Raw genomic sequence first — 25,842 nt, forward strand, 5'->3', positions numbered from 1 at the left:
CGGTTCTCTTTACGGGCAGGTGGCGGAGCCCATTTAGGTGGCTGCGGGGGCGGCGGCAACGGCGGCGGCGGCGGCCCGGCTCGGGGGGCGCTGCTTGGGCCAAGGCCATGGCTCCGCGGTTGCAGCTGGAGAAGGCGGCCTGGCGCTGGGCGGAGACGGTGCGGCCCGAGGAGGTGTCGCAGGAGCATATCGAAACAGCCTACCGCATCTGGCTGGAGCCCTGCATCCGAGGCGTGTGCAGGTGAGGCCGGTGCACCGGGGCCGCGCGGCGCGGCGCGGCGGGGCGGGGCGGGGGAAGGAACGCGACGACCCATTGCATGCATTTGAGGGGTTCCGTGGGGGTCCGGGTGGAGGTGCCCTCCTCGCCCGGGTCCGGGCGGCCTGGGGGACGCAGCCCTCGGGGCGCTGCGCGGAGGTGATGCTCTGGAAACCCTGGAGGAAGGGCGCTGGGTTCTCATCCAGAAGATGGCGGTGGAGATGGTTTGAAGGTAGGGGCCGAGCGCTTTAGCCTAGCTTAGCTGGCGATTGGTTTGGAAAAAGGAACTTGCTGGACGCGGTCTTCTATTCGTGTTGCGTCGAAGACCTGTTCATTTTCGTACATGGAGAGTGCGGTTTGGGAACGAAACAAAAAAGAAAACAGAAACCTCTGGTTAGCCTGCGTCACCGGTACCCTCCTCCCGGATCGACCTTTTCCTTCGCACTCTGGGATCTAGGATTTCTTTAGTCTTTTTTTTTTGGGGGGGGTGAAGGGAGGGAGCGGTTGCCCTAACGCAACGTTTCGTGAACACGTTCTCTTCTTCTGCTTCGCTTCCGAAGCTTAGCCTTTCCTAACTCCATGTTTTAGATCGACTCCGTAACTGTCTTCTCCCCCTTTCCGCCTTGTAACGCGGGAAATAGTTTTCGTTCTGGAATGTTGCATTGACTTGGTTGAACCGGGCATGCTCAGTAGCCTCGCAGCAGATAATTCAGTAAGTGCGTTGTGGATCTTTCACATTTCTCGAGGGCTTACAGAAGGCTTGGACGTTAGGGTCTCTGGCTCTGGAACTGCCTCCCCCTCCCCTTTTTTTTTGGTCGGTACTGGGACTTGAACTTAAGGCCCCAGCTTCCAGCTGGATTCTGCCGCGCCGGCCCCCTCGCCCTCTTGTTAATTGATGAAGGTGAGCCACACCTTCAGTCTTCATTTGTTTGGTTAATTGGAAACAGTCTCAGAGACTTTTCTGCCTAGGCTGGCTTTGAACCTCTTGATTCTTATATCTCAGCCTCCTGAGTAGTTGAGCAGCTTTATTGAAATTTTATTAGTATTGCAATCATCCGATGTTGATTCACTCCTCTCCTTTCCTTTCCTTTTTTTTCCCTTTCCTTTCCTTTCCCTCCCTCCCTTCCTTCCTTCCTTCTTCCTTCCTTTTTTTGGTGGCTTAAAAGAAATCTTATACCCTTTAGATTACCATAGTATCCTTCCATGCTTCCCAATTCTGTTTGGCCCTCACTCCAAGCAACCACTGAGATAGTTCTCAGTCTATTCTGGACATTTCATCTAAATGTGTGGCTTTTGGTGGGATGACTTTTGGTATCTAGCTTTTACCTTTTACTTGGCATCATTTTTTTCAAGGCTCTTCTATGTTGTATTTATTACTACTTTTTTTTTTTTTTTGCCAGCCCTGGCTTGAGCTCAGGGCCTGAGCGCTGTCCTTGGACTTTCTCAAGACTAGAGCTCCAGCACTTGAGCCTCAGCACCACTTCTGGCTTTTTTCTATGTATGTGGTACCTAGGAATTGAACCCTGGTCTTTGTGCATGCTAGGCAAGCACTCTACCACTAGGCCAAACTCGGGGCTTTTTTTTTTTTTTTAGTGTTAATTTCTTCTTTCTTTTGTTGGCCAGTCTTAGGGCTTGAAAACTCAGGGCCTGAGCACTGTCCTTGGGCTTTCATAAGGCTAGAGCCCTGCTACTTGAGCAACAGCAGCACTTCTGGCTTTCTCTCTGTATGTGGTATTAAGGAATCAAACTCTGGTCTTATGCATGCTAGGCTCTACCTCTAGACCAAATTCCTGGCCTTTAAATGTTAAATTCTTACTAGCATACTTTAGCTGTACAATTTCCTACTAGCCTATTTTAGCTGGATAAGAAAAGTTTCCACATGTGTATACAATGTATCTCAATCAACCTTGTCCTTTTCACTTTCCCTTAAGTACTCTCTTGGCATGCATTCATGCATGCATGTGTATCCATCTGTCTCCCCTACTAGGGCTTGAACTCAGGGCCTGGGCACTGTCCCTTAGCTTTTTTTTTTTTTTTTTTTGCCAGTCCTGGGCTTGAGCTCAGGGCCTGAGCACTGTCCTTGGACTTTCTCAAGGCTAGATCTCTACCACTTGAGCCTCAGCACTACTTCCGGCTTTTTTCTATGTATGTGGTACCGAGGAATCGAACCCGGGTCTTCATGCATGCTAGGCAAGCACTTTAACCACTAGGCCAAACTCCTGGCCTGTCCCTTAGCTTTTTGACTCAAGGCTGGTGCTCTACTATTTGAGCCACAGCTTCATTTTCAACTTTTTGCTGGTTAATTGGAGACTCTCAAAGACTTGTCTGCTTGGGCTAGCTTTGAACCATGACCCTTATCTCATCCTCTTTGTATAGCTAGGATTACATGAGAATCACCTGAGCCTAAATTCTTTTTTTTTTTTTTTTTTTGCCTATCCCTGTGCTTGAACTCAGGACCTGAGCACTGTTCTTGGGCTTTCTCAAGGCTAGAGCTCTGCCACTTGAGCCAGCAGCATCATTTCCAGCTTTTTCTATACATGTGGTACAGAGGAATCGAACTCAGGTCTTTGTGCATACTAGGCATGCACTCTACCACTAGGACAAACTCCTAGCCTTGAGCCTGTCATTTTAGAGATGAGACAGACTTAAGTACCTTGTCCAAGATCACATAGCTGTTAAGTGGCAGAGTTACTGTTCAGTCCCACTCTTAAACCTACACTCTGAGCCATACTGCATCTCCAAGCAGGAGCCTATCCAGGCCATCCTCCACATCTCAGCCTCCTGAATAACTAGGATTACAGGTGCAAGCCAACATTGATTTCTCCAGGTTCAGTATCTTCTCATGTGCTTGGTTATTATTGCCATATGTATGCATCACATTTTACATATCCATTTATTAATAGATGGACATGTGGATTTTTTTTTTTTTTTTGCCAGTCCCAGGCCTGAGCACTGTCCTTGGACTTTCTCAAGGCCTGAGCTTTACCACTTGAGTTTTAGCACCACTTCCGGCTTTTTTTTTCTTTCTTTCCATGTAAGTGGTACCGAGGAATCAAACCTGGGTCTTCACGCATGCTTGGCAAGCACTCTACCACTAGGCTAGCACTCTACCATTAGGCCAAATTCCCGGCTCTCATTTTTTTTTTTTTTTTGGTGTAGGGTGAGTGCAGGGCAGTCCTGGGGCTTGAACTCTGGGCCTGGGCACTGTCTCTGAGCTTCTTTTTGCTCAAGGCTAGCACTATCACTTGAGCCATAGTGCTACTTCTGGCTTTTTCTATGGTACTGAAGGCTTCATGCATGCTAGGCAAGCACTCTACCACTAAGCCACATTCCCAGTCCTCATTTCCAGCTTTTTTGGTAGTTAATTGAAGAATCTGATGGACTTTCTTGCCCAGGCTGGCTTTGAAAAACTATCCTCAGATCTCAGCCTCTTGAGATGATAGGTGTGAGCCACCAACACCTGGCTAGACTGTTTCCTTCCATCCCTCTCTTTTTCTTCCCCTCCCTTCCTTCTTAACCTTCCCCTCCCTCCCGCCCTCCCTCTATTCCTCCATTGTAGGACTTAAACCCCGGGCCTGGGCACTGTCCCTAAGCTTTTGCACTCAAGGATAGCATTCTACCAGTTGGAGCCACAGTGCCAATTCTGGTTTTCTGTTGGTTAATTGGAGATAAAAGTCTCCTGGACTTTCCTGCCCCTGATGGTTTTGAACTGCAACCCCCAGATCTCAGCTTTCCTCCGAGTAGCTAGTATTACAGGGTGAGCCTCTGATGCTGGCTGATCGTTATCTTTTTTACTATCTTTTTCTTTTTGCCAGTCCTGGGCTTGAGCTCAGGGCCTGAGCACTGTCCTTGGACTTTTTCAAGGCTCTACCACTTGAGCCTCAGCACCACTTTCAGCTTTTTTCTATATATGTGGTACCGAGGAATCGAACCCGGGACTTTGTGCATGCTAGGCAAGCACTCTACCACTAGGCCAAACCCCCGGCCCCTTTTTTACTATCTTGGACAGTGTTATTATGAAAATTTGTGTATGGATTTTCTTTTTTCTTTTCATTTTGTTTGTTTTTTGTCAGTTGTGGGACTTGAACTGCTGTCCCTGAGCTCTTTAGTTCAAGGCTACTATCGTAGCCCTTGAGCCACAGTGCCACTTCTGATTTTCTAGAGATTAATAGAGTCTCATGGACTTTTTAGTGCCCAGGCTGGCTTTGAACCACAATTCTCAGATCTCAGCCTCCGGAGTATCTAGGATTTCAGACATGAGCCACCAAGCCCCCCTATGTGTGGATTTTCTATGGGCCAGTTGTTTGTGTGTGTGTGTGTTCTTTTTCTTTTCTTTTTTTGTCTTTGTTGGGCTTGAACTCTGGGCATGCATTGTCTCTGAGCTTTTTTTTTTTTTTTGCCAGTCCTGGGGCTTGAACTCAGGGCCTGAGAACTGTCCTTGGGCTTTATCCTCAAGGCTAGCAGTCTGCTGCTTGAGCCATTGCACCATTTCTGGCTTTTTCTATGTATGGAACTGAGGAATCAAACCCGGGTCTTCGTGCATGCTAGGCAAGCACTCTAACCACTCGGCCAAACTCCCGGCCCTTGAGATCTTTACCTCAAAGCTAGTGCTCTACCCCTTGAGCCACAGTGCCAGTTTTCTGGTGGGTAATTGGAGATAAGCGACTTAGAGACTTACTTGCCTGGACTGGCTTTGAACCGAGGTCCTCAGATCTTAGCCTCCTGAGTAGCTAGAATCACAGGTGTGAGCCACCGGTATCCGGTTTATGGACAGTTTACTTTCTCTAGTGTTTATCAAGGAGTGAACTTGCTGGCTTATGTGGTGATACTGGGGCTGAACTCGGAGCCTGGACACTGTCCCTGAGCTTTTTTGCTCAAGATTGGTAGTCTACCACTTGATCCACACCTCTACTTCTAGCATTTTGGTGGTTAGTGATGAGAATCTCATGGACTTTGGTGCCTGGGCTGGCTTCAAACCACTATCCTCAGATTTCAACCTCTTGAGTGGCTAGGTTTACAGGCATGAGTGATTGCCTCCTGGCCAGTAGTAGTTTCTTTTGACATTTTGTAGAAGTGTCAGTTTTTTCCAAGTGTGTGAAGATACAATGTATGAAGATTCTAGTTTCTTCACATCCCTACCCTTGTCTGCCTTTTGTGGTTTTGATTTGTATTCCTCTGATGACTAATAATGTTGAACATCTTTTGATGTGTTTATTTATTGGCCATTCATTTATTTTCTTTGGAGAAATGCCTATCCAAGTCCTTGGCCTATTTATTCTACAGTGCTGGGGATTGAACCTAGGCCCTCATGGAAGTGTTGTACCACTGATCCTTTTCTTCAGCACCATCTTGGCCTGTTTTAAGAATTAAAAAGAAAGAATCTACAAGTAGTTATGCAAGGGAATTACAGTTTAACTTGTCCATTTTTTTTTTTTTATTTGCCAGTCCTGGGCTTGAGCTCAGGGCCTGAGCACTGTCCTTGGATTTTCTCAAGGCTAGAGCTCTACCGCTTGAGCCTCAGCACCACTGCCGGCTTTTTTCTATGTATGTGGTACCAAGGTCTTCATGCATGCTAGGCAAGCACTTTAACCACTAGGCCAAACTCCTGGCCCCTAACTTGTCCATTTTTATGGATAGCTTGATCATAACCACCCCTCTCATTATTTCCACCCTTCCTCCACCAGTCACGCCACGTTTCTTCCCACTTCTCTTTTCCTATATGTACATGGAGTATTATACCTATATTTATGCCCTATAACTTCTCCATTTATCCTCTCCTTACACTAGACCCTACCCCATTCAAAACGTTTCAGCTTCCTGAGATTCATTTTGTTAAACTGCTAGTTGCTCAAAAGGTATATGCTGTGGAGTTTCATTCTTGTGTGTACTTCAGTCATCTTGGTCAGGTGTATATGTACCTACACCTGTGTGTGTTTCCATGGGAAGATGTATTCATATATGAAAGAAAACATGTACTCTATCTTTGGGCCTGCCTTACTATACTCAGTATGGTTTTCAGTTTTGTTTTGTTTTTTTTGCCAATCTTGGGGCTTGAACTCAGGCCCTAGACACTGTCTTTGGACAGGTTTTGCTCAAGGCTAGCACTCTGTCACTTAAGCCATAGCTCCACTTCTGGCTTTTTCTGTGTATGTGGTACTGAGGAATGGAGCCCAGGGCTTTGTGCATGCTAGGCAAACACTACCACTAGGCTACACTCCTGTCCCTTCAAATTGTTTTTTTTTTTTTAATTGAGTTGTAATAATCCTTTACAAATACTGAATTCATGTCTCATATTAGATGTGATTGCAAGTATCTTAGCCAGTTCTATAGGTTGTTCTCTCACTTTTTTTTTCATATATATTGTAATCAATAGAAGGGTTACATTATATTCACCAGATAGAAGGTGCATTACTTCACAAACATTGATGTTCTCTCACTTTCTTTTTTTTTTTTTGCCAGTCCTGGGCTTGAGCTCAGGGCCTGAGCACTGTCCTTGGACTTTCTCAAGGCTAGAGCTCTACCACTTGAGCCTCAGCACCACTTCCAGCTTTTTTGCATGTATGTGGTACCAAGGAATCGAACCCGGGTCTTTGCGCATGCTAGGCAAGCATTTTAACCACTAGGCCAAACTCCTGGCCCTCTCTCACTTTCTTGAACTATATTTCTTCATTTTTTTTTCCTGTACCATATCAGCAGTATTAAAAGTTTTAATACGGAGCTGAGGATGTAGGTCAGTGGGAAGTTTTGCCTAGGAAATGTGTATGGGTAATCCCTAGGTTGGATTTCCTTAACTGTAAAAGAAAGAAAATGGAACCAAACCTCAAGTCCATCCTGGGGGGTGCATTCCTTCAGTCTTGTCATTTGGTAGGTCCAGGTTTAGAGTGAGATCCTGTCTCAGTTAAGCCCAAAGCCTGGGCCCCAGTCTTAGAAAAAAAAAAAAAAAGCCATTGTATGTTTCCTTTCTTTTCTTTTTTTCTCTCTGTGTCCTTGGTTTTGCGGGAGGGGGCGGCGGGGGGGGGGGGGAGGGGGAGTTAACTGGGGTTTGAACTCAGGGCCTCTCCCTTGCTTGCTATTTGCCATACCTAGCCGGTTTGCTTCCTTTTGTTGGTGGAGTTCAGGATTTTTTTTTTTTTCTGGCTATATATATTTTTCTTGGTGGATGATGAGTTCTACATTGTTGGTTACTTTCTTGTGGATTTTCCAAAGTGTATTGGATTTTGGTGAAGATGTTTTTATGTGCGTGCATGCCTGCATGAATGTATGTTAGTGCTAGGGCTTGAACGGGGGCCCTGGGCACTGTGGCTGAGCTCTTTTGCTCAAGGCTTGCACTCTACCCTGATGAATAGTTCCCCAGTTCCCGTTTTGTTTTACTGGTTAAGTGGAGATGAGAGTTTCACAGACTTTCCTCAGATCTTAGCATCCTGATAGCAGAGTTGATAGGGTGAACAGTGGCTGATGCTGGGCAATTTGTTGACTCGAAATCATCTTTCATGGCTGTTTGTGTTTTAATTTCTCTGCTCTTAATGAGTTCCTCAGATATGTGTGTTTTACTGTGAGTTAAACCCAGGGTCTTCATGTGTGCTGGGCAATAATAAGTTAATGCCAGCTCCCTTTATAGTAATGTTTATTTATTTGTTTATTTATGTATTTATCTGCTAGTTCTGGGGCTTAAACTAAGGGCCTGGGCTCTGTCCTTGGGCTTTCTCAAGGCTAGAGCTCTGTCACTTGAGCTGTAACACCACTTCTGGCTTTTTCTTTTCTTTCTTTCTTTTTTTTTGGTTGGTTGTAATGCTTGGACTCTGGGTCTGGGCACTGTCCCTGAGCTCTTAACTCAAGGATACCACCCTACCCGTGAGCCACAGCCCCACTTCCCATTTTCTAGAGATTAATTGGAGATAAGAGGATCTTATGACTTTTTTTGGTCAGTTTTGGGTGGGGCTTGAACTCTGGGCCTGGGCCTGTCCCTGAGCTCTTCAGCTCAAGGCTATTGCCCTACTCCTTTGAGCCACAGCTCCACTTACTTCTGGCTTTTTCTATGTTTATATGTTTATGGAGGAATTGAACCTAGGTCTTCATGCATGCTAGGCAAGCTCTGTACCACTAGGCGAAACTCCTTGCCCCCTTTAGTGTATTTTTTTGGAGACATTCTATGTTATTCACGGTGACCTTGCATTAGTGATCTTCCTGCCTCAGCTTTCCAAGTGGTTGGGATTCCAGGTGTGCAAACTTCATTCCTCTTCATTTTCCCTTCTTGCTTTTCCCCTCCTCTTTCTGTTTCTCCCTCTTGCCACAGGCTGGTTTTAGGAGTCTCTTCCTCCTGGTGTTGAGAGTCCAAGTTTGTACTACTGCACCCATATTCCCCTATATTTATTTCCTGAGCTTCTAAAAAGGTTTTATTTTAAGAATTAGGAGGGCCTATCAGACTGAGTGGCTTTAGTGGGTGTGGTAAGCTAGGAGACACTTTATTGTTGGGCACCCTTGGATCATCCCCCCAAAACAAAGCAAAACAAAAACGATTGGGCCTGAGAAATCATTTGGTGTGTCCCTCCCAAGGCAACTGCAGTAGGACCTGAAATACAATAAATCTCCAGCCTTTTTTTTATAGCAGCATAAATGTATTAAGTGAATCATCATGTGAATTTTGAGATTTCCTGTTCAATAGGGCAGCCAGGAAACATTCAGAGACTTTTTGGCTGTCACAGAGAACTTGGTTTTTCTTTCCCTTCCCTCAGTTCCCATTTGCAGTCTTTTGTTAGGTTTTTGTTGGGTTTTCTGTGATGAGTGGCGAGGTTGCTTCCCTGAGGAACAGTTGGTTCTCCCAAGGCATGGAGGCAGGGGGGAAGTGAAGCTAGGCACATCCATAAACACCTGCCACTTGGCTAAAGCCTTTTTTTTCCCCCTCTAACGCAGTGCAGTGATGTGGAATGTGTTTCTATACTTGGGTAGAAAAAGGAAATGTGTGTGTGTGTGTGTGCACATGCATGCGTGCCCATGTATACATATGTGTGCATGTCTGTGCTGGTGCTTGAAGTCTGGTGGACCATCAGTCTACCACTGGAGCCACTTAATTCATGTATTGATAACCTTTCGTCTGTCACCCAAAGACCTTGGAGTCCAGGGCTCTGGGCTTTGTGCTTGTTTTATAGGTGCTTTGCCACTTAAGTCACACCTCCAGCCCCCTTTTTCTGTTGGTTATTTTCAGAGTAGGGTTCACTTTACACCTCTGTTGACCTAGGCTGTGATCTTCCTACTTAAGCTTCATCCGTTGAGGAGGATGATAGGGAGAGGCCCCTGCATCCAGTAAGTGGCTGAGGAGGAGGAGTCTTCTTTTCTTTTGTCAGTCCTGGGGCTTGAACTCAGGCCTGGGCACTGTCCCTGGGCTTTCTCAAGGCTAGCGCTCTACCCTTGAGTCACAGCACCACTTCTGGCTTTTTCTATGTATGTGGTACCAAGGAATCGAACCCAGGGCTTCATGCATGCTAGTCAGGCACTCTACCACTAGGCCATGTTCCTGGTCCCAGAAGGAGGAAGTCTTTGAGAAGTTCTTTGCTGTCCCCCAACATACACCTCCCAAGTAGCTAGGATTACAGGACTGAGCCATGTCACCTTGAAAGTTATTTTCTGAGCCTTTTAACCTAAAGCTGACAAGGCTATTCTGAAATTGGTCAGAGTAGTTTCTATTTGCATTGAAATACTTTTTTTAAATTTATATTTGTTATTTTTTATTTAAGTAGGTTGTTTTAATTTTTTGTTGTTGGTCATGAGGTTTGGGCCTGGGCCCTGGGTGCTATCTGTCCCATGGCTTGGGGTTCAGGGCTAGCACTTTGTCACTTTGAGCCACAGCACCACTTTGGGTTTTCTGGTGGATAATTGGACATAAGTTGCATAGACTTCCCTGCCAGGACTGGCATTAATCCAAGATCCTTAGATTTCACCCTTCTGAGTAGCTAGGATTACAGATGTGAACCACTGGCCAGAAGTTCTTTTTTTTTTTTTTTTTTTTTTTTTTGCCAGTCCTGGGGCTTGAACTCAGGGCCTGGGCACTGTCCTTGGGCTTTCTCAAGGCTAGCGCTCTATCCTTGAGCCACAGTACCACTTCTGGCTTTTTCTATGTATGTGGTACCAGGGAATTGAACCCATGTCTTCATGCATGCTAGGCAAGCACTCTACCACTAGGCCAAACTCCCCGCCAAGGCCAGAAGTTTTAATTCATTATGTCAATTCATGATTAGATTTGTGTCATCAGTTTTTTGTTTTTGGCCAGTCCACTGTGCCTGGCTTCATTATAATTTTTTTTTTTTTTGGCCAGTCCTGGCTTGAGCTCAGGCCTGAGCACTCTCCTTGGACTTTCTCAAGTCTAGAGCTCTACCACTTGAGCCTCAGCACCACTTCTGGCTTTTTTTTTTTTTTTTTTTTTGCCAGTCCTGGGCTTGAGCTCAGGGCCTGAGCACTGTCCTTGGACTTTCTCAAGGCTAGAGCTCTACTACTTGAGCCTCAGCACCACTTCTGGCTTTTTTCTATATGTGGTACCGAGGATTCGAACCTGGGTCTTCATGCATGCTAGGCAAGCACTTTAACCACTAGGCCAAACTCTCGGTCAACTTCTGGCTTTTTTCTATGCATGTGGTACTGAGGAATTGAACCCTGGTCTTTGTGCATGCTAGCACTCTACCACTAGGCCAGACTCCTGGCCCTTCATTACAGTTTTTATGAGTTCCTTTTGTGCTGAATGCTGGTGCTCTACTTCTTTTTTTTTTTTTTTGCCAGTCCTGGGCCATGAACTCAGGGCCTGAGCACTGTCCTTGGACTTTCTCAAGGCTAGAGCTCTACCACTTGAGCCATAGCACAACTTTTGGCTTTTTTCTATGTATGTGGTACCAAGGAATTGAACCCGGGTCCTCATGCCTGCTAGGTAAGCTCTCCACCACTAGGCTAAACTCCTGGCCCTGGTGCTCTACTTCTTGAGCCACATTGCCACTTCCAGCTCTCTCTGAATAGTTTATTGGAGATAAGAATCTCACAGACTTTTTTGCCCAGGCTGGTTTTGAAACATGATCCTCAGATCTCAGCTTCCTGAGTAGTTAGGATTACAGGCATAAGCCAGCAGCACCTAGCTTGTGTATATGTTTTCAAAAACAAAATAGCCCCTAACTTAGCAGCAAATGCACACATGTATTCAGAAAACTTTTTTTGCGGGGGGGTGGACTTGAACTCGGCCTGGCACTGTCCCCGAGTTCTTCAGCTCAAGGCTACTGGCCTACCCTTGAACCAAGCCCCAATTCCTGTTTTCTAGAGGTTAATTAGATAAGAGTCTCAGGTTCTTTTGTGCCATGCTGGTTTTGAACCTTGATCCTCAGATCTCAGCCTCCTGAGTAGCTAGGATTACAGGCATGAGCAGCCATGCCTGGCTCACAAAACTTTTAAATGTGATAGTGTTATATGTATATGTGTATGTATCGAATATATCTTATTTCTACTGTGTATTTATTTTTTTTTATAGACGAAACTGCAAAGGAAATCCAAATTGCCTAGTTGGGATTGGTGAGCATATTTGGCTGGGAGAAATAGATGAAAATAGTTTTCATAACATCGATGATCCCAACTGTGAGAGAAGAAAAAAGGTAAACTGTCATATTCTAAGAGATTACTGTGTGGAATTCCTTGGTTTTTGGCTATTGTTTTGTGCCTGTAATTGGAAAGCACTACCGGGATAGGAACGTGGCCTGCAGGCGGAAGAATTTTTCTCACATTCTTGTGGTCCTAGATTCTATCAGTACTACAAGAAAAAAGGAGCTTAGGTTGGTTATAGGTAACTTATACGCTTTATTAAGATAAGCGATGTAACAGAAGACTTTTTGTAGGCTGGGTCAAATTCCTGAGCTTTGTACATGATAGACAAGTGCTCTACCACTGAGCTAGATACCCCAGCCTGCTACCTTATGCTTTCAAGCTAGTGTGACGTAATTCACTAAGTCTTGAAATAGTCTTAGTTTGGTGCAGATTGTGTGTTCACTTTAATATTACCTGTTTTGTTTTGTACTTGAAAAATGTCTGTAGGGTGTTGGGGATTTAGTTCAGTGGAAGACCCCTGAGTTTGGTCCTCAGCTCTGGGAAAAAAATACCTGTAGACGAAATGATAAAAGTCAAGCAGACAAACTCCTGTAACATTATGCAACTTTGCATAATGGACTTGTATGTTTTGTTTTGTTTTGTTTTTTTTGCCAGTCCTGGGTTTAAGCTCAGGGCCTGAGCACTGTCCTTGGATTTTTCTCAAGGCTAGACCTCTACCACTTGAGCCTCAGCACCACTTTCGGCTTTTTTGTATGTATGTGGTACCAAGGAATTGAACCCGGGTCTTCGTGCATGCTAGGCAAGCACTTTAACCACTAGGCCAAACTCCCGGCCCTGGACTTGTATTTTTTAAATGTTATTTTGTATATAAATATTCCATGTAATATGTGCAGATGATATTTTTATCAATAAAAAATATTTGGCTGGGTGCTAGTAGTTCATGCCTATAATCTTACTTAGAAAGCTGAGATCTGAAGGAAGATTGAGGTTCAAAGCCACACCCAGGCAGGAAAGTACATGAGAATCTTACTTCCAATTAACCACCAGAAAACCAGAAGTGGCACTTTGGCTCTCAAACTTAGAGTGCTAACCTTGTTTGAAAAAAGCTCAGGGACAGCACCTAGGCCCTGAGTTTAAGCCATAAAAATGACTGACCATAAAAATAGTTGGACACACACATTTTATATGTATGTTGTATATTAACAAAAATAATTGTTCATAAATTCAGGATCTCTTTCAAACTATGGGAAAAATTGGAACTAGTACCCTTCCTCAGTCTCCCAAATCTAATCTCTAGGATAGGAGCAAAATTTTCTAGACATTTTACTTTGTCATTTACTGGATGCTTGGCCATTTAAGAATGTAGCAAAGGAGGGTAGGGAGCACAGCCTAGTGGTAGAGTACTCGCTTTGCAGGCACGAAGCCCTGGGTTAGATTCCTTGATACCATATACACAGAAAAAGCTGGAAGTGGTGCTGATGGATCAAGTGGCAGAGCACTAGCCTTGATCAAAAAGGGTTCAAGGACAGTGCCCAGGCCCTGAATTCAAGTCCCGGGACAGTTTAAAAAAAAAAAGTGAGGGGCGGGGGGGCAGGAGTTTGGCCTAGTGGTAGAGTGCTTACCTACTATGCACAAATACCTGGTTCCATTCCTTGGCACCACATACATAGAAAAAAGGCGGAAGGGGTGTTGAGGTTCAAGTGGTAGAGCTCTAGCCTTGAGAAAGTCCAAGGACAGTGGTCAGGCCCAGAGCTCAAGCCCAGGACTGGCTAAATAAATAAAAAGAATTAGTAAAGGAAAAGCCTGTGTATAGATACCCAGATAATCCTTTCAGAATCCACTGTTCTCATTTTAGATTTAAATAGCTGGAGAAGGCAGTATGTTAGAGATGAGTTTTCCACTGCTGTGGTCAAGCAGTAGTAGAGCTTTCATGAAAATTCTGCCTACCTGCAGCCATGCTGGCTCCCAGATTTACAGATCCTTACTATGAAAATATAAGGAAACTTCTTAAGTATTATCCTAATGGGGAATTAATTTTATAATTGTAATCTTGTGTTTGTGTAGAACTCATTTGTGGGCCTGACTAACCTTGGAGCCACTTGTTATGTCAACACATTCCTTCAAGTGTGGTTTCTCAACCTGGAGCTTCGGCAGGCACTGTACTTATGTCCAAGTACCTGTAGTGACTACATGACAAGAGATGGCGTCCGAGAGGAGAAAGGTTGGAGGGGATGGTGGGTGAGGGCTCGTTCTCTGTGCCTGGTCAGTGTAATTTATTTATTTATTATTTATTTATTTATTTTGTGGATCATGGGACTTGAACTTGGCCTGGGCAATGTCCCTGAGCTCTTCAGCTCAAGGCTACTGCCCTACCCCTGGACCTGGGCATTGTTTCTGAGCTCTTCAGCTCAAGGCTTCCATCCTACCTTTGAACTTTGATCCTCAGATCTTAGTCTCCTGAGTAGCTAGGATTATAGGCGTGAGCCACTGTGCCTGGCTCAGTGTTATTATTGACCAACCCAAAAAGAAGAAATCATGATCTCACTACATGCCAAGTACAGTGCTAGGTCTATTATAAACATAGGTAAAGTAGCTTTTCTATTTTTTTTTTGCTTCCTGTATATAAATCTGTGCACTGAAATGGCCAATGCAAGGAGCTTGTTTGATTATTCTTAGTATAGCATATAGCTGTAATCCCTTTGTGTAATACTTTTTTTTTTTTAAGTCTGTTGTGGGGCTTGAACTCTGGGCCTGGGCACTGTCCCTGAGCTCTTCAGCTCAAGGCTAGCACTCTACCACTTGAGCCACAGCTCCACTTCTGGTTTTCTGGTTTTTAACTATAGATGAGAGTCTCATAGACTTTCTTACCTGGGCTGCTTTTGAGCCACAATCCTCAGATCTCAGCCTCCTGAATAGCTAGGATTACAGGTGTGAGCCTTTTCGCCTGGTTTGGCCCATGTCTTTTTAAGTCCCATGCCACTTCTACATTATAATAGTATGTTTTATGCTTAGTCATGGTTGTTGATAATCTTTACTTCAAAACCACACTTAAAATTCTACATGACTGGGGCTGGGAGTTTGGCCTAGTGGTTAAAGTGCTTGCCTCACATGCATGAAGACCTGGGTTCGATTCCTCAGTACCACATGCATAGAAAAAAGCTGGAAGTGGTGCTGAAGCTCAAGTGGTAGAGCTCTAGCCTTGAGAAAGTCCAAGGACAGTGCTCAGGCCCTGAGCTCAAGCCCAGGACTGGGGAAAAAAAAAAAATTCTACATGACTAAGATACAGTAGCTCAGTTTTGGAATTTTTTTTTCTTTTTTTGGCCAGTGTTGGGACTTGAACTCAGGGTCTGAGCACTGTCTCTGCTCTGCTTCTGCCCAAGGCTAGCTCCCTACCACTTGAACCACAGCTCCACTTCTGGCTTTTTTGGGTAGTTAATTGGAGATGAAGAGTCTTACAGACTTGGCTGCTTGGGTTGGCTTTGAACCATGATCCGCAGATCTCAGCCTCCCAAGTAGGTGGGATTACAGGCGTGAGCCCCCAGCACCAGGCTTCCAGTATGTGCAACATCCTATACATGCTCCCCAGCATTGCCAAAAGCAAAATAAAACATGCCAAAGATTGCTTCCTAGATGCTTCATTCCTTTAGTTCTGAATTAATAGTTTATATATATGATAGTTTATACATATTTTATATAGTTTATGTAGTTTACATATAATCTATATGTAATATTTTACATTATATAATAGTGTTTATATATGTATATATAAATAGTGTTTGCAAAAGGTAAGTAGTAGGAAACATTCTGGAGAGGGCTGTGTATATTTGAGACAGGGTATCACACTATGTAGTTCAGGCTATCCTCAGCGTAGATACTCATGCATATATGTAGCCATTATGCCCAAGGGAGAAACAGGATCTTTAGAATAATAAGGAGGGGCCAGGAGTTTGGCCTAGTGGTTAAAGTGCTTGCCTAGCATGCACAAAGACCCGGGTTCGATTCCTTGGTACCACATATATAGAAAAAGCTGGAAGTGGTGCTGAGGCTCAAGTGGTAGAGCTCTAGCCTTGAGAAAGTCCAAGGACAGTGCTCAGGCCCTGAGCTCAAGCCCAGGACTGGCAAAAAAAAAAAAGAATAATAAGGAAACTGGACACTAGTGGCTCATGTCTGTTATCCTAGCTACTTGAGGAGTCTAAGGTCTGAGGATCAGGGTTCAAAGCCAGCCCAGCCACTAAAATCTGTGAGACTCTCATCTACAGTTAACAACCAGAAAACCAGAAGTGGTGCTGTGGCTTAAGTGGTAGATCACTTAACTACCTTAAACTAAAGAGCTCGGGACAGTGCCCAGGCCCAGAGTTCAAGACCCATGACAGACCAAAAAAAAAAAAAAAAAAAAAAAGGAAAAAAGAATAATGAGGATGTTGTATTTTTCTATTAATAGATTACGAGCCTCAGACAATTTGTGAGCATCTCCAATACCTGTTTGCTTTGCTGCAAAATAGTAATAGACGATACATTGATCCTTCTGGATTTGTGAAAGCCTTGGGCTTGGATACTGGGCAACAGCAGGTAGGAAATATTTTTAGTATTTCTGTGTTCCTCTTCGTATTCATCAAGGAAGTTGAAGTAGAATTTTTTTTTTTTTTTGCCAGTCCTGGGAACTGAACTCAGGGCTTGAGCATTGTCCTTGGGCTTTCCTCAAGGTTAGTGCTCTTGAGCCACAGCACCACTTCTGGCTTTTTGATATGTGTGGTACCGAGGAATTGAACCCATGTCTTTGTGCATGCTAGGCAAGCACTCTACCACTAGGCCAAACTACCGGCCCTGTGAAGCAGAAGGCTTTTTAAGAATTAATGTTTTTCTGTGCCTTTGTGATCTAGTGTTCACTTTACACCTGATTGTACTTCTTTTTTTTTCCTGCCAGGCCTGGGCTTGAACTCAGGTCCTGAGCACTGTCCTTGGGCTTTCTCAAGGCTAGAGCTCTACCAATTGAGCCTCAGCACCATTTCTGGCTTTTTTTCCATGCATGTGGTACCGAGGGATTGAACCTGGGTCTTGTGCATGCTAGGCAAGCACTCTACCACTAGGCCAAACTCCCGGCCACCTGATTGTACTTCTAAAAATATACATGTGGACTCAAACTCTTTCACCATAACTGTAGTCCTTCTAAAATGTAAAATGCTCAGTTTGAAGGACAGGAAAGTTTCTGAAACTGTAAAATTTCTTTTAAAAAGATTATCAAACAAGATACAAACTTTCTTTTTATACAAATTTATAGGATGCCCAAGAATTTTCTAAGCTCTTTATGTCTCTGTTGGAAGATACTTTGTCTAAACAAAAGAATCCTGATGTCAGGAACATTGTGCAGCAGCAGTTCTGTGGGGAGTACGCGTATGTAACTGTGTAAGTCTGTTCTGACTTTTTCATGTTATATTTTATTGTAAGACAGTTGCTTGTATGTTGTCTGATTTTCAGTTGAGAGCTGTTATTGCCTTCCTGGGTTATCATGGGACCTGAAATATTTATAGCAATGTGTTTCTACAGGAACGGGTAAACAACTGACTTGCTAATTGCAGTTGGCCTCAACCAGGTGTTGGGAACTATATCTGATTCAACTCTTGCTGTTTGCTATAGCTGGCTAGCAAACAGAATAAATGTATAATACTTCTTTTGCAAGTATTTTCCCATGCATAAATGAAGTACTAGGTCTCACCAGACATTTTCTGTTTTTATCCAACTTGTCATATGTAGCATATATATATATATATATACACACAGAGAGAGAGAGAGAACACCAATTGAGGTTATAAATGCTTTCTTATGTAGATTGTGCTACAATAGTACTTTATTGCTTGTCTTATTCTAATCTTTTGTCACTTTATTGTAGTTGCAATCAGTGTGGCAGAGAGTCTAAGCTTTTATCAAAGTTCTATGAACTGGAGTTAAATATCCAAGGCCATAAACAGCTAACAGATTGTATCTCAGAATTTTTAAAGGTATTTATTCTTATTATATGTTTCTAATCATTAAGCATTATATGGTACTTGGAGTGGCATTTTGATTGGATTTTTTTTTTTATTTTTTATTTTTTTTGCCGGTCATAGGGCTTGAACTAAGGGCCTGAGCACTGTCCTTGGGTTTTCTCAAGGCTGGAGCTCTACTTGAGCCACTTCCTGCTTTTTCTGTGTATGTGGTACTGAGAAATTGAACCTGGGTCTTTGTGCATGCTAGGCAAGCACTTTACTGCTACTCCTGGCCCTTGATCAGATTATTATTTGACTGGATTATTATTTGACCAGCTCAGCCTTTTGTGTGTATGAAGTATCAACTGCTGACATGGGCAACATTTTAAAGTAATTTTTGGCTATTGCAGGTTACTTTGTATATAGTTATGTGTTTGTGCAGTCATATATACATAACTATAGTATTTTCCTTTCCATATAATGACTGTTTTCCTTTTTGTATAATGACAATCAGAAAACATTAAATACAATTGCGTATGTGTGTGTGTGAGATGGGGCCTAAGTGCTGTCCCTAATCCTTTTTGCTCAGGCACTGTCTTTGGGCTTTTTCAAGAATAGTACTCTACCCCTTGAGCCACCTTTTTTGTGTGTGTGGTACTAAGGAATGGAACCCAGGGCTTTGTACATGTTAGGCATGTACTCTACCACTAGGCCTGCTCCTGGCCCAAGCTGATGTTAATCTTGTGGCTTTATTGGAGATGAGTGTCTTGGACTTTCCTGCCAGGGCTAGCTTTGAACTGTGATCCTCAACTTTCTCCTAAGTAGTTAGTATGACAATTGTAAGCCACTGGTACCTGGCTAGTATCTTTCCCTTTTAACCAAATATGTCTTATTCCTGATCAGGAAGAAAAATTAGAAGGAGACAATCGATATTTCTGTGAAAATTGTCAAAGCAAACAGAATGCTACAAGGAAGATTAGACTTCTTAGCCTTCCTTGCACTCTGAACTTGCAGCTAATGCGTTTTGTCTTTGACAGGTAAATATGATCACGCTTGAGATTCTTAGTCAGACTTGCAGATTTGCCATGGGAAGGAGATAATAAAATAATTGAACTCAGAATTTTATAGTTTATGGTATTGATGATGCCTATGATATTAAAATAGCAGTATTTCAAAATGTCATGACTGTGTAAGTACAAAAGTTAAAGAAGCCAACAGTGTTGAGCTGAGAAGTAAAAAAGTAGAGAGATTTTACTTTTTGTTTTGGTTGGTTGTGGGGCTTGAACTCAGAGCCTGGGTACTGGTCCCTGAGTTCTTTTGTTCAAGGCTAGTGTTCTATCACTTGAGCCACAGTGCCACTTCTGGTTTTCTAGTGGTTAATTGGAGATAAAAGTCTCACGGACTAGTTAGTGCCTGGCCTGGCTTTGAACTGTGATACTCAGATCTTGCTGTGTAGCTAGGGTTACAGGCTTGAGCCACCATGCCTGGCTCATATTTTACTTTTTTATCATAAGAAATTATTAAAAACTGCAAGGAACTGAATGAATTACTTTGACATGCTTTTTTTGTGTGTAATAAGTAGAGGAAATTTTGCATAAAAATATTGTCTCTTCCAGGGGACTGTATTTTTAATCTTTTTTTTCCCCCCAGTCCTGAGCTTTGAACTCAGGGCCTGGGTACTCTCCCTGAGCTTTCTTTTGCTCAAGGCTAGGACTGTACCACTTGAACCACAGTTCCACTTCTAGCTTTTTCTGTGTATGTGGTACCAAGTAATCAGACCCAGGGCTTCATGCATGCTAGGCAAGCACTCTACCACTAGGCTACACTCCCAGCCCAAATTTTTCATCTTGTAACTGAATTGAAAGCAGTTTTGCTCATGTGCAGTGCTCTCTGGAAATAAGCTATATTTGGAATTTATGTCATTTAACCTGCTCATTATTATTTGCACAATAAAGCAGAATTGTTTACTGATCATACATACAAATTATCACAGCACCAAGTGAAATCTAGCTGTTGTCGACTTTGTTAAAATCTCTGGTAGAATGAGTGGGGCACCAGTGGCTCAAGCCTGTAATCATAACTACTCAGGAGGCTGTAATCTGAAGATCGCAGTTTGAAGCCAGCCTGGGCAGCAAAGGCCCCATGAAACTCTTATCTCCAATTAACCATTCAAAAAGTGGAAGTGGTATAGTGGCTCAAGTGCTAGAGTGCTGGCATGAGAACAGAGGCCCAAGGACAGTGCCCAGGCTGAGTTCAAGCCCTACAACTGACCAAAAACAAAACCAAACAAAACCTGGTAGAGCTTATACATTGTTTTCTGGCTGTGGTATATAGAAACATAACCAGATTTTTTTTTTTTTTTGGTTAGGCAAACTGGACATAAAAAAAAGCTGAATACCTACATTGGCTTCTCAGAAATTTTGGATATGGAGCCTTATGTGGAACATAAAGGTAAACCAAGCGGTGATGATTATAATGCTCAGAGCTGTAATTCGTGGTCATTATGATACATATATTTACTAATCTCTGAAAACAAAAGCATTTAGGGGAGAGGAGCTGTTACACACATTGCTTCCCAGTGAAGCTCTAAGTCAAGGGTCTAAAAGTAAATACTAAACAATGATAAAGTCAGGGGCCTAAAAGTCAATACTAAAGAATGATAAGGATGTTTTGCCACCCTGAGCACATATATTCAGTTATCTGAAGTCTAAATAGTGTTGCCCTGATTCCACTGGGACAGGCAGTGGCTCAAGTCTGTAATCTAGCTATTCAGGAGGCTGAGATCTGAGGATTGCAGTTTGAAGCTAGCCTGGGCAGAAATGTTAGACTTACCTCCAATTAATCACAGAAAAGCCAAAAGTAGTACAATGGCTTAATTGGCAAAGTGCTAATCTTAAGCAAAAGGAGCCCGGGGACTGGATTCAATCCCTAAGATGGCCAAAAAGAAAAAAAAAAGTCTCACTTTCCTGCCCAGGCTGGCTTTAAGCTTCTGTCTTCAGATCTCAGCCTCTTAAGTAGCTAGGATTATAGGCAACAGCCACCAGTGCCCAACTAAGTATGAATGTTGGTTTTTGGTAAGCGTGTGGCTCAAGCTAGTTTGGGTAAGGCCTAGTATGCTACACTTGGTCACCTCCGAATACTCCAATACTGTAGTTTCATAGAGGGAATGGAGATTTGAAAATAGTATGCTGGGGGCCGGGAGTTTGGCCTAGTGGTTAAAGTGCTTGCCTAGCATGCATGAAGACCTGGGTTCGATTCCTCGGTACCACATACATAGAAAAAAGCTAGAAGTGGTGCTGAGGCTCAAGTGGCAGAGCTCTAGCCTTGAGAAAGTCCAAGGACAGTGCTCAGACCCTGAGCTCAAGCTCAGGACTGGCAAAAAAAAAAAAAAAATAGTATGCTGTTCAAGGTAATGTCTGTTGCTTTAGTTTGTAAGAGTAGAAGTTAATCTTAGGTGACCTTTCCCTCAGAAGTGTTAAGATTGATAATGATTGCAGTTTATGCTTGAACTTCAAAAAATACTGTTCAAAGTATCCCTTATGTTCTTCCTTCCTCCCTGTTCAGGTGGCTCTTACGTGTATGAGCTCAGTGCAGTTCTCATTCACAGAGGAGTGAGTGCTTATTCAGGACACTACATCGCCCATGTGAAAGATCCACAGTCTGGCGAATGGTATAAGTTTAATGATGAAGACATAGAAAAGATGGAGGGGAAGAAGTTGCAACTAGGAATTGAGGAAGATCTAGGTAAAACCTTTAAGTTGTGAGTGCCCTTTTAAAATACAAATTATTTTGTTACTAGAAATATTTTTGTTACATTATTATGGCTCAGGATTGTTGTATACGAAGCTGGATGCTTTTGGCTCATGACTATTATCATAGCTACTCAAGATGGGTTCAGAGTCAGTCCAGGAAAATTCAAGAGACTCATCTCCAATTAACCACCAAAAAATGAAAGTGGTCTGTGGTTCAAGTGGTAGAGCACCAGCCTTGAGCAAAAAAAATTTAGGGACAGCACTCAGGGCCTGAGTTCAAGCCCTAGTCTTGGCACTTGTGTATACATGTTATTCTCTCTCTACTCTTTCTCTCTTTCTCTCTCTCCCCCTTCCCCCTCCCCACTTTTCCCTCCCCTCTTCTCCCTCCCCTCCCCCCTTTCCCTCCCCTTCTCCCTCTCTTTCCCTTCTCCTCCTACCTTCTTCCCCCCTCTTTACTTCCCCTCTCTTCCTTTTCCCCATCCCCCCATCTCCTTTCCTGTCTCCTATCTCCAAAGGGCCCCTGTGCTTGCTAGGTAAATGTTCTTCCACATGAACTGTATACCTCCAGCAGTTGAATTTAGTTGGTTTTTTTTTTTTTGTTTTTTTTTTTGCCAGTCCTGGGCACTGTCCTTGGACACTTTTTGCTCAAAGCTAACACACTGCCAATTGAGCCATAGCTCCACTTCTGGCTTCGTGCATGGTAGGTGAGTACTCTACCACTAGGCTACTCTCCTGGCCCTAAATTTAGTTTTTAACTAAATTAAAAGTCTTTCAACAAGTAGATACCAGTAGGACAACTAGAAAATAGGAAAGTAGTAAAAATCTAAAATGACATTATTCAGATCCCACAATTTTCTTTTTGACGCAGAATCTCAATATGTAGTACAGATTGGCCTTAATTGAATTTGACCTCAATTTTTCAACATTCTAAAAAATAACTTAGGTTATCAAAAGTTATCATTAGTATTATATGTAATCTATTGTTCCCTCAATGATAATGTTAATCTGAATGATAAGTATTTAAAGATTTTGTTCCACTAAAGCCTAAATAAATCCTTGGTGATCTAGTTACATTGTTTTTGATTTCTCTATCCCAGCAGAACCTTCCAAATCTCAGACACGGAAACCCAAGTGTGGCAAAGGCACCCATTGCTCTCGGAATGCATACATGCTGGTTTATAGACTACAAACCCAAGAAAAGCCCAACACCACAATTGAAGTTCCAGGTAATTTCATTTCCAGGGTTATATCAGGCAGATGGTTTAGAATCAGATACCCAAAGGTTAATACAGACATTAAGTTACTTGTAGTATGAATTTGATTCCACGTGGTAAATGTCAGTAGAAATTGCACATGTGCATGCATGTGTATGCTGGTCTTGGTTGGTCATAGGACTTGAACTTAGGGTTTGGACGCTGTCCCTACACATTTGTGCTCAAGGCTAGCACTCTGCCACTTAAACTACAGCTCAACTTGTTGCTTTTTTTTTTTTTTGCCAGTCCTGGGCTTGAGCTCAGGGCCTGAGCACTGTCCTTGGACTTTCTCAAGGTTAGAACGCTACCACTTGAGGCCTCAGGACCACTTCTGGTTTTTTTCTGTGCATGTGGTACTGAGGAATTGAACCCTGGTCTTTGTGCATGCTAGGCAAGCACTCTACCACTAGGCCAAACTCCCCCCTCCCCCCTTTTTTAATGGCTCATGTAATCCTAGCTACTCAGGAAGCTGAAATCTGAGGACTCAAGTTCCAAGTCAGCCCAGGCAGGAGAGTCTTTGAGACTCTTACCTTTGATTAATCATCAGTGTGCCAGAAGTAGAGATGTGGCTCAAGTGGTAGAGTGCCAGCCTTGAGCAAGAAAGGTAAGGGACAGCGCCTAGACCCTGAGCTTGAGACTAGGGCTGGCTTGTGTGCACACATGCATGTGCGCTCACACATATAACTCCAAAAAGGTAGTAGAGACATTTGGTTTTATTTTGTTCAGTTTATAATAATAGCAAAAGTTGATGTTATTGATTTGAAGGCAATTGGGTCATTTTACCTAGTACTGCTATGTAAGCTGTATCAGCTGTTTTGAAGTGGTATTTTTGAGCCATGTCTTACTTTGAGTGACTGATGATGTTGAGAACTAGTTGGAGCAGATTACTTGGGTTTTATTTCAGTAGGCATCTTTTTCAGTTTTGTCTTTGCAGCTGTTTGTCAGAAGAGAGACCATACATAGTAGTAGGAAGTTGCCACCAAACTGTTCTTTTGTGATATACTTTAAAGATCAGCATATTGTTGGTTGTGGAGCTTGCACTCAGGGCCTGGGTACTGTCCCAAGTTTTTTTGCTCAAGGCTAGTGCTCTACCACTTGAGCCACAGCTTAAGTTTTGAGTGGTTAATTGGAGATAAAGATTTCTTGGGGACTTTTCTGCCTGGGCTAGCTTTGAACTGTGACCCTGAGATCTCAGCCTCCTGAAGAGCTAGGATTACAAGTATGAGCCACCAGTGCCTGACTGATTATTTGTGTTTTAAAACCAAGATAATTTCTTATGTTTCTGTCTTAAATAGCTTTTCTTCAAGAGCTGGTGGATCGTGATAATTCCAAATTTGAAGAGTGGTGCGTTGAAATGGCTGACATGCGTAAGCAAAGTGTGGATAAAGGAAAAGCAAAGCACGAAGAAGTTCAGGAGCTGTACCAAAGGTTACCTGCTGGAGCTGGTCTGTAAGATATTCTAGCATAGCACTATTGACGTAGAAGTACCTTGTGTTTTCATGTTTACAAAAAATATATATGACTACATTTTCTCCTTCCCTTATAATCCACAGAAGCCAGAAGCTGTACTCTGAAATTACTGAACAAACCAGCTGTCATATGTTTGCTGTGTAGCATCCTATATAATTTTTATTTCATTTTCATAGGGAAGTGGTTATAGTCAGATTTAGATCCATAACCTACATTCCTAACATACGGTGCTTGAACCATACCCCTAGCCATTTTACTTCTTTCAAAACACAGGTGTGGTTGTATCGCAGTGGAAACAGTTTTCTTTGCATACTATTTATCCTAAAATATTGACAGGCATACTTACTTTTCTATCAGTAATGATTTTTAGTGTTCTTAGATTAACCTGAAATGGAATCACAAATGTTCTAGGAGTAGAAAAGCTTTGTAGCTCCTCTCTTGTTCCTTAGAAATAACTCACACACCCAGCTCATGCTTTTCCATTGTGTCTACTCAAGTTTACCTACTGTGTTCAAGAAGCTAATACTTTTAAAATGGATATGCCTCTGGTCATTTTAGATTCCTCAAACTTAACTCCCATATACAAAAGAGAAGAAATTTAGTTCAAAGAAATTTATTTCGGAAATAAATGATCAAACATGATTATACTATATCTTTTTCATATCTTAATTTTCTATTACTGGCACAATTGTAAAAATCAAAGGTGACGGGCTAGGAATGTGGCTAAGTGGTAAAGTGCTTGCCTGGCGTGCATGAAGTCCTGGGTTTGATTCCTCAGTATCACATAAACAGAAAAAGCTGGAAGTGGCACTGTGGCTCAGGAGGAAGAGTGCTAGTCTTGAGCAAAAGAAGCTGAGGGACAGTGCCCAGGTCCTGGATTGAAACCCCAGGACTGGCACCAAAAAACAAAAAGCCAAATTTAGTATAAATACTAAATTTGTAAGAACAGTTTCTTGAATTCTCTAGAAGCTTCTCACATGTTTAGCAAGGAGCTGGATTTAATCCCCAGGACAACAGTAACCAAAACCAAAATCTTTCTAATTGGTTTTGGCTGTTTGTTTTTTGTTCTGTTTTGTTTTTTTGGTCGATCATGGGACTTGAACTCTGGGCCTGGGTTCTGTCCTTGAGCTCTGCAGCTCAAGGCTACTGCCTTACCCCTTGATCCACATACCACTACCAGTTTTCTGGTGATTGATTGATTGATTGCAAATTAAGAGTCTCATGGACTTTATAGTGCCTGGGCTGGCTTTGAACCACAACCTTCAGGTCTCAGCCTCCTGAGAAGCTAGGATTACAGGTATGAGCCACTGTGCCTGGCTTTGGCTGGTCTTTTATAATCTATTACATTCACTCTGAAGATTGGGATTATCTGAATGTATTTCATTGACTTTCATCTATTAAGAAAAGACTTGAAATGAACCCATGGTTCCTATTACTGAATTGATACAGTTCAAGGAACTTGAGATCTATTCAACAGGAAGGAACTTCCCCTAGGCCTAAAGTGAAATATTGTAGTGAGATTGAGGGTGAATGAAGCTCAGTGGTAGAACATTTTCTTATCTTAAGAGAGGCCCTAG

At 42.9% G+C, this 25,842-nt stretch overlaps 1 protein-coding gene across 3 annotated transcripts in view; it reads left to right on the forward strand.

Annotated features, from left to right (window-relative positions):
- The window catches only part of Usp48 (ubiquitin specific peptidase 48), a 64,250-nt gene that overhangs the window by 522 nt on the left and 37,886 nt on the right, over positions 1 to 25,842 (forward strand). The window contains exons 2-12 of one of the 3 annotated variants that reach the window (XM_090335616.1): positions 20 to 241; positions 11,757 to 11,877; positions 13,892 to 14,048; positions 16,269 to 16,396; positions 17,106 to 17,230; positions 17,715 to 17,823; positions 18,694 to 18,827; positions 20,159 to 20,241; positions 21,355 to 21,534; positions 22,640 to 22,768; positions 24,091 to 24,248. In XM_090335616.1, coding sequence (XP_090191742.1) covers positions 20 to 241; positions 11,757 to 11,877; positions 13,892 to 14,048; positions 16,269 to 16,396; positions 17,106 to 17,230; positions 17,715 to 17,823; positions 18,694 to 18,827; positions 20,159 to 20,241; positions 21,355 to 21,534; positions 22,640 to 22,768; positions 24,091 to 24,248 — 1,546 coding nt within the window. Of the gene's footprint in view, positions 1 to 19; positions 242 to 11,756; positions 11,878 to 13,891; positions 14,049 to 16,268; positions 16,397 to 17,105; positions 17,231 to 17,714; positions 17,824 to 18,693; positions 18,828 to 20,158; positions 20,242 to 21,354; positions 21,535 to 22,639; positions 22,769 to 24,090; positions 24,249 to 25,842 lie in introns of those variants that run through there. The other 2 variants (XM_090335614.1, XM_090335615.1) reach the window with 2 other exon arrangements.

This window comes from Megascapheus bottae, chromosome 6, assembly GCF_031878675.1.
Source record: "Megascapheus bottae isolate mThoBot1 chromosome 6, mThoBot2.hap1, whole genome shotgun sequence".
Lineage (NCBI taxonomy): Eukaryota > Metazoa > Chordata > Mammalia > Rodentia > Geomyidae > Megascapheus > Megascapheus bottae.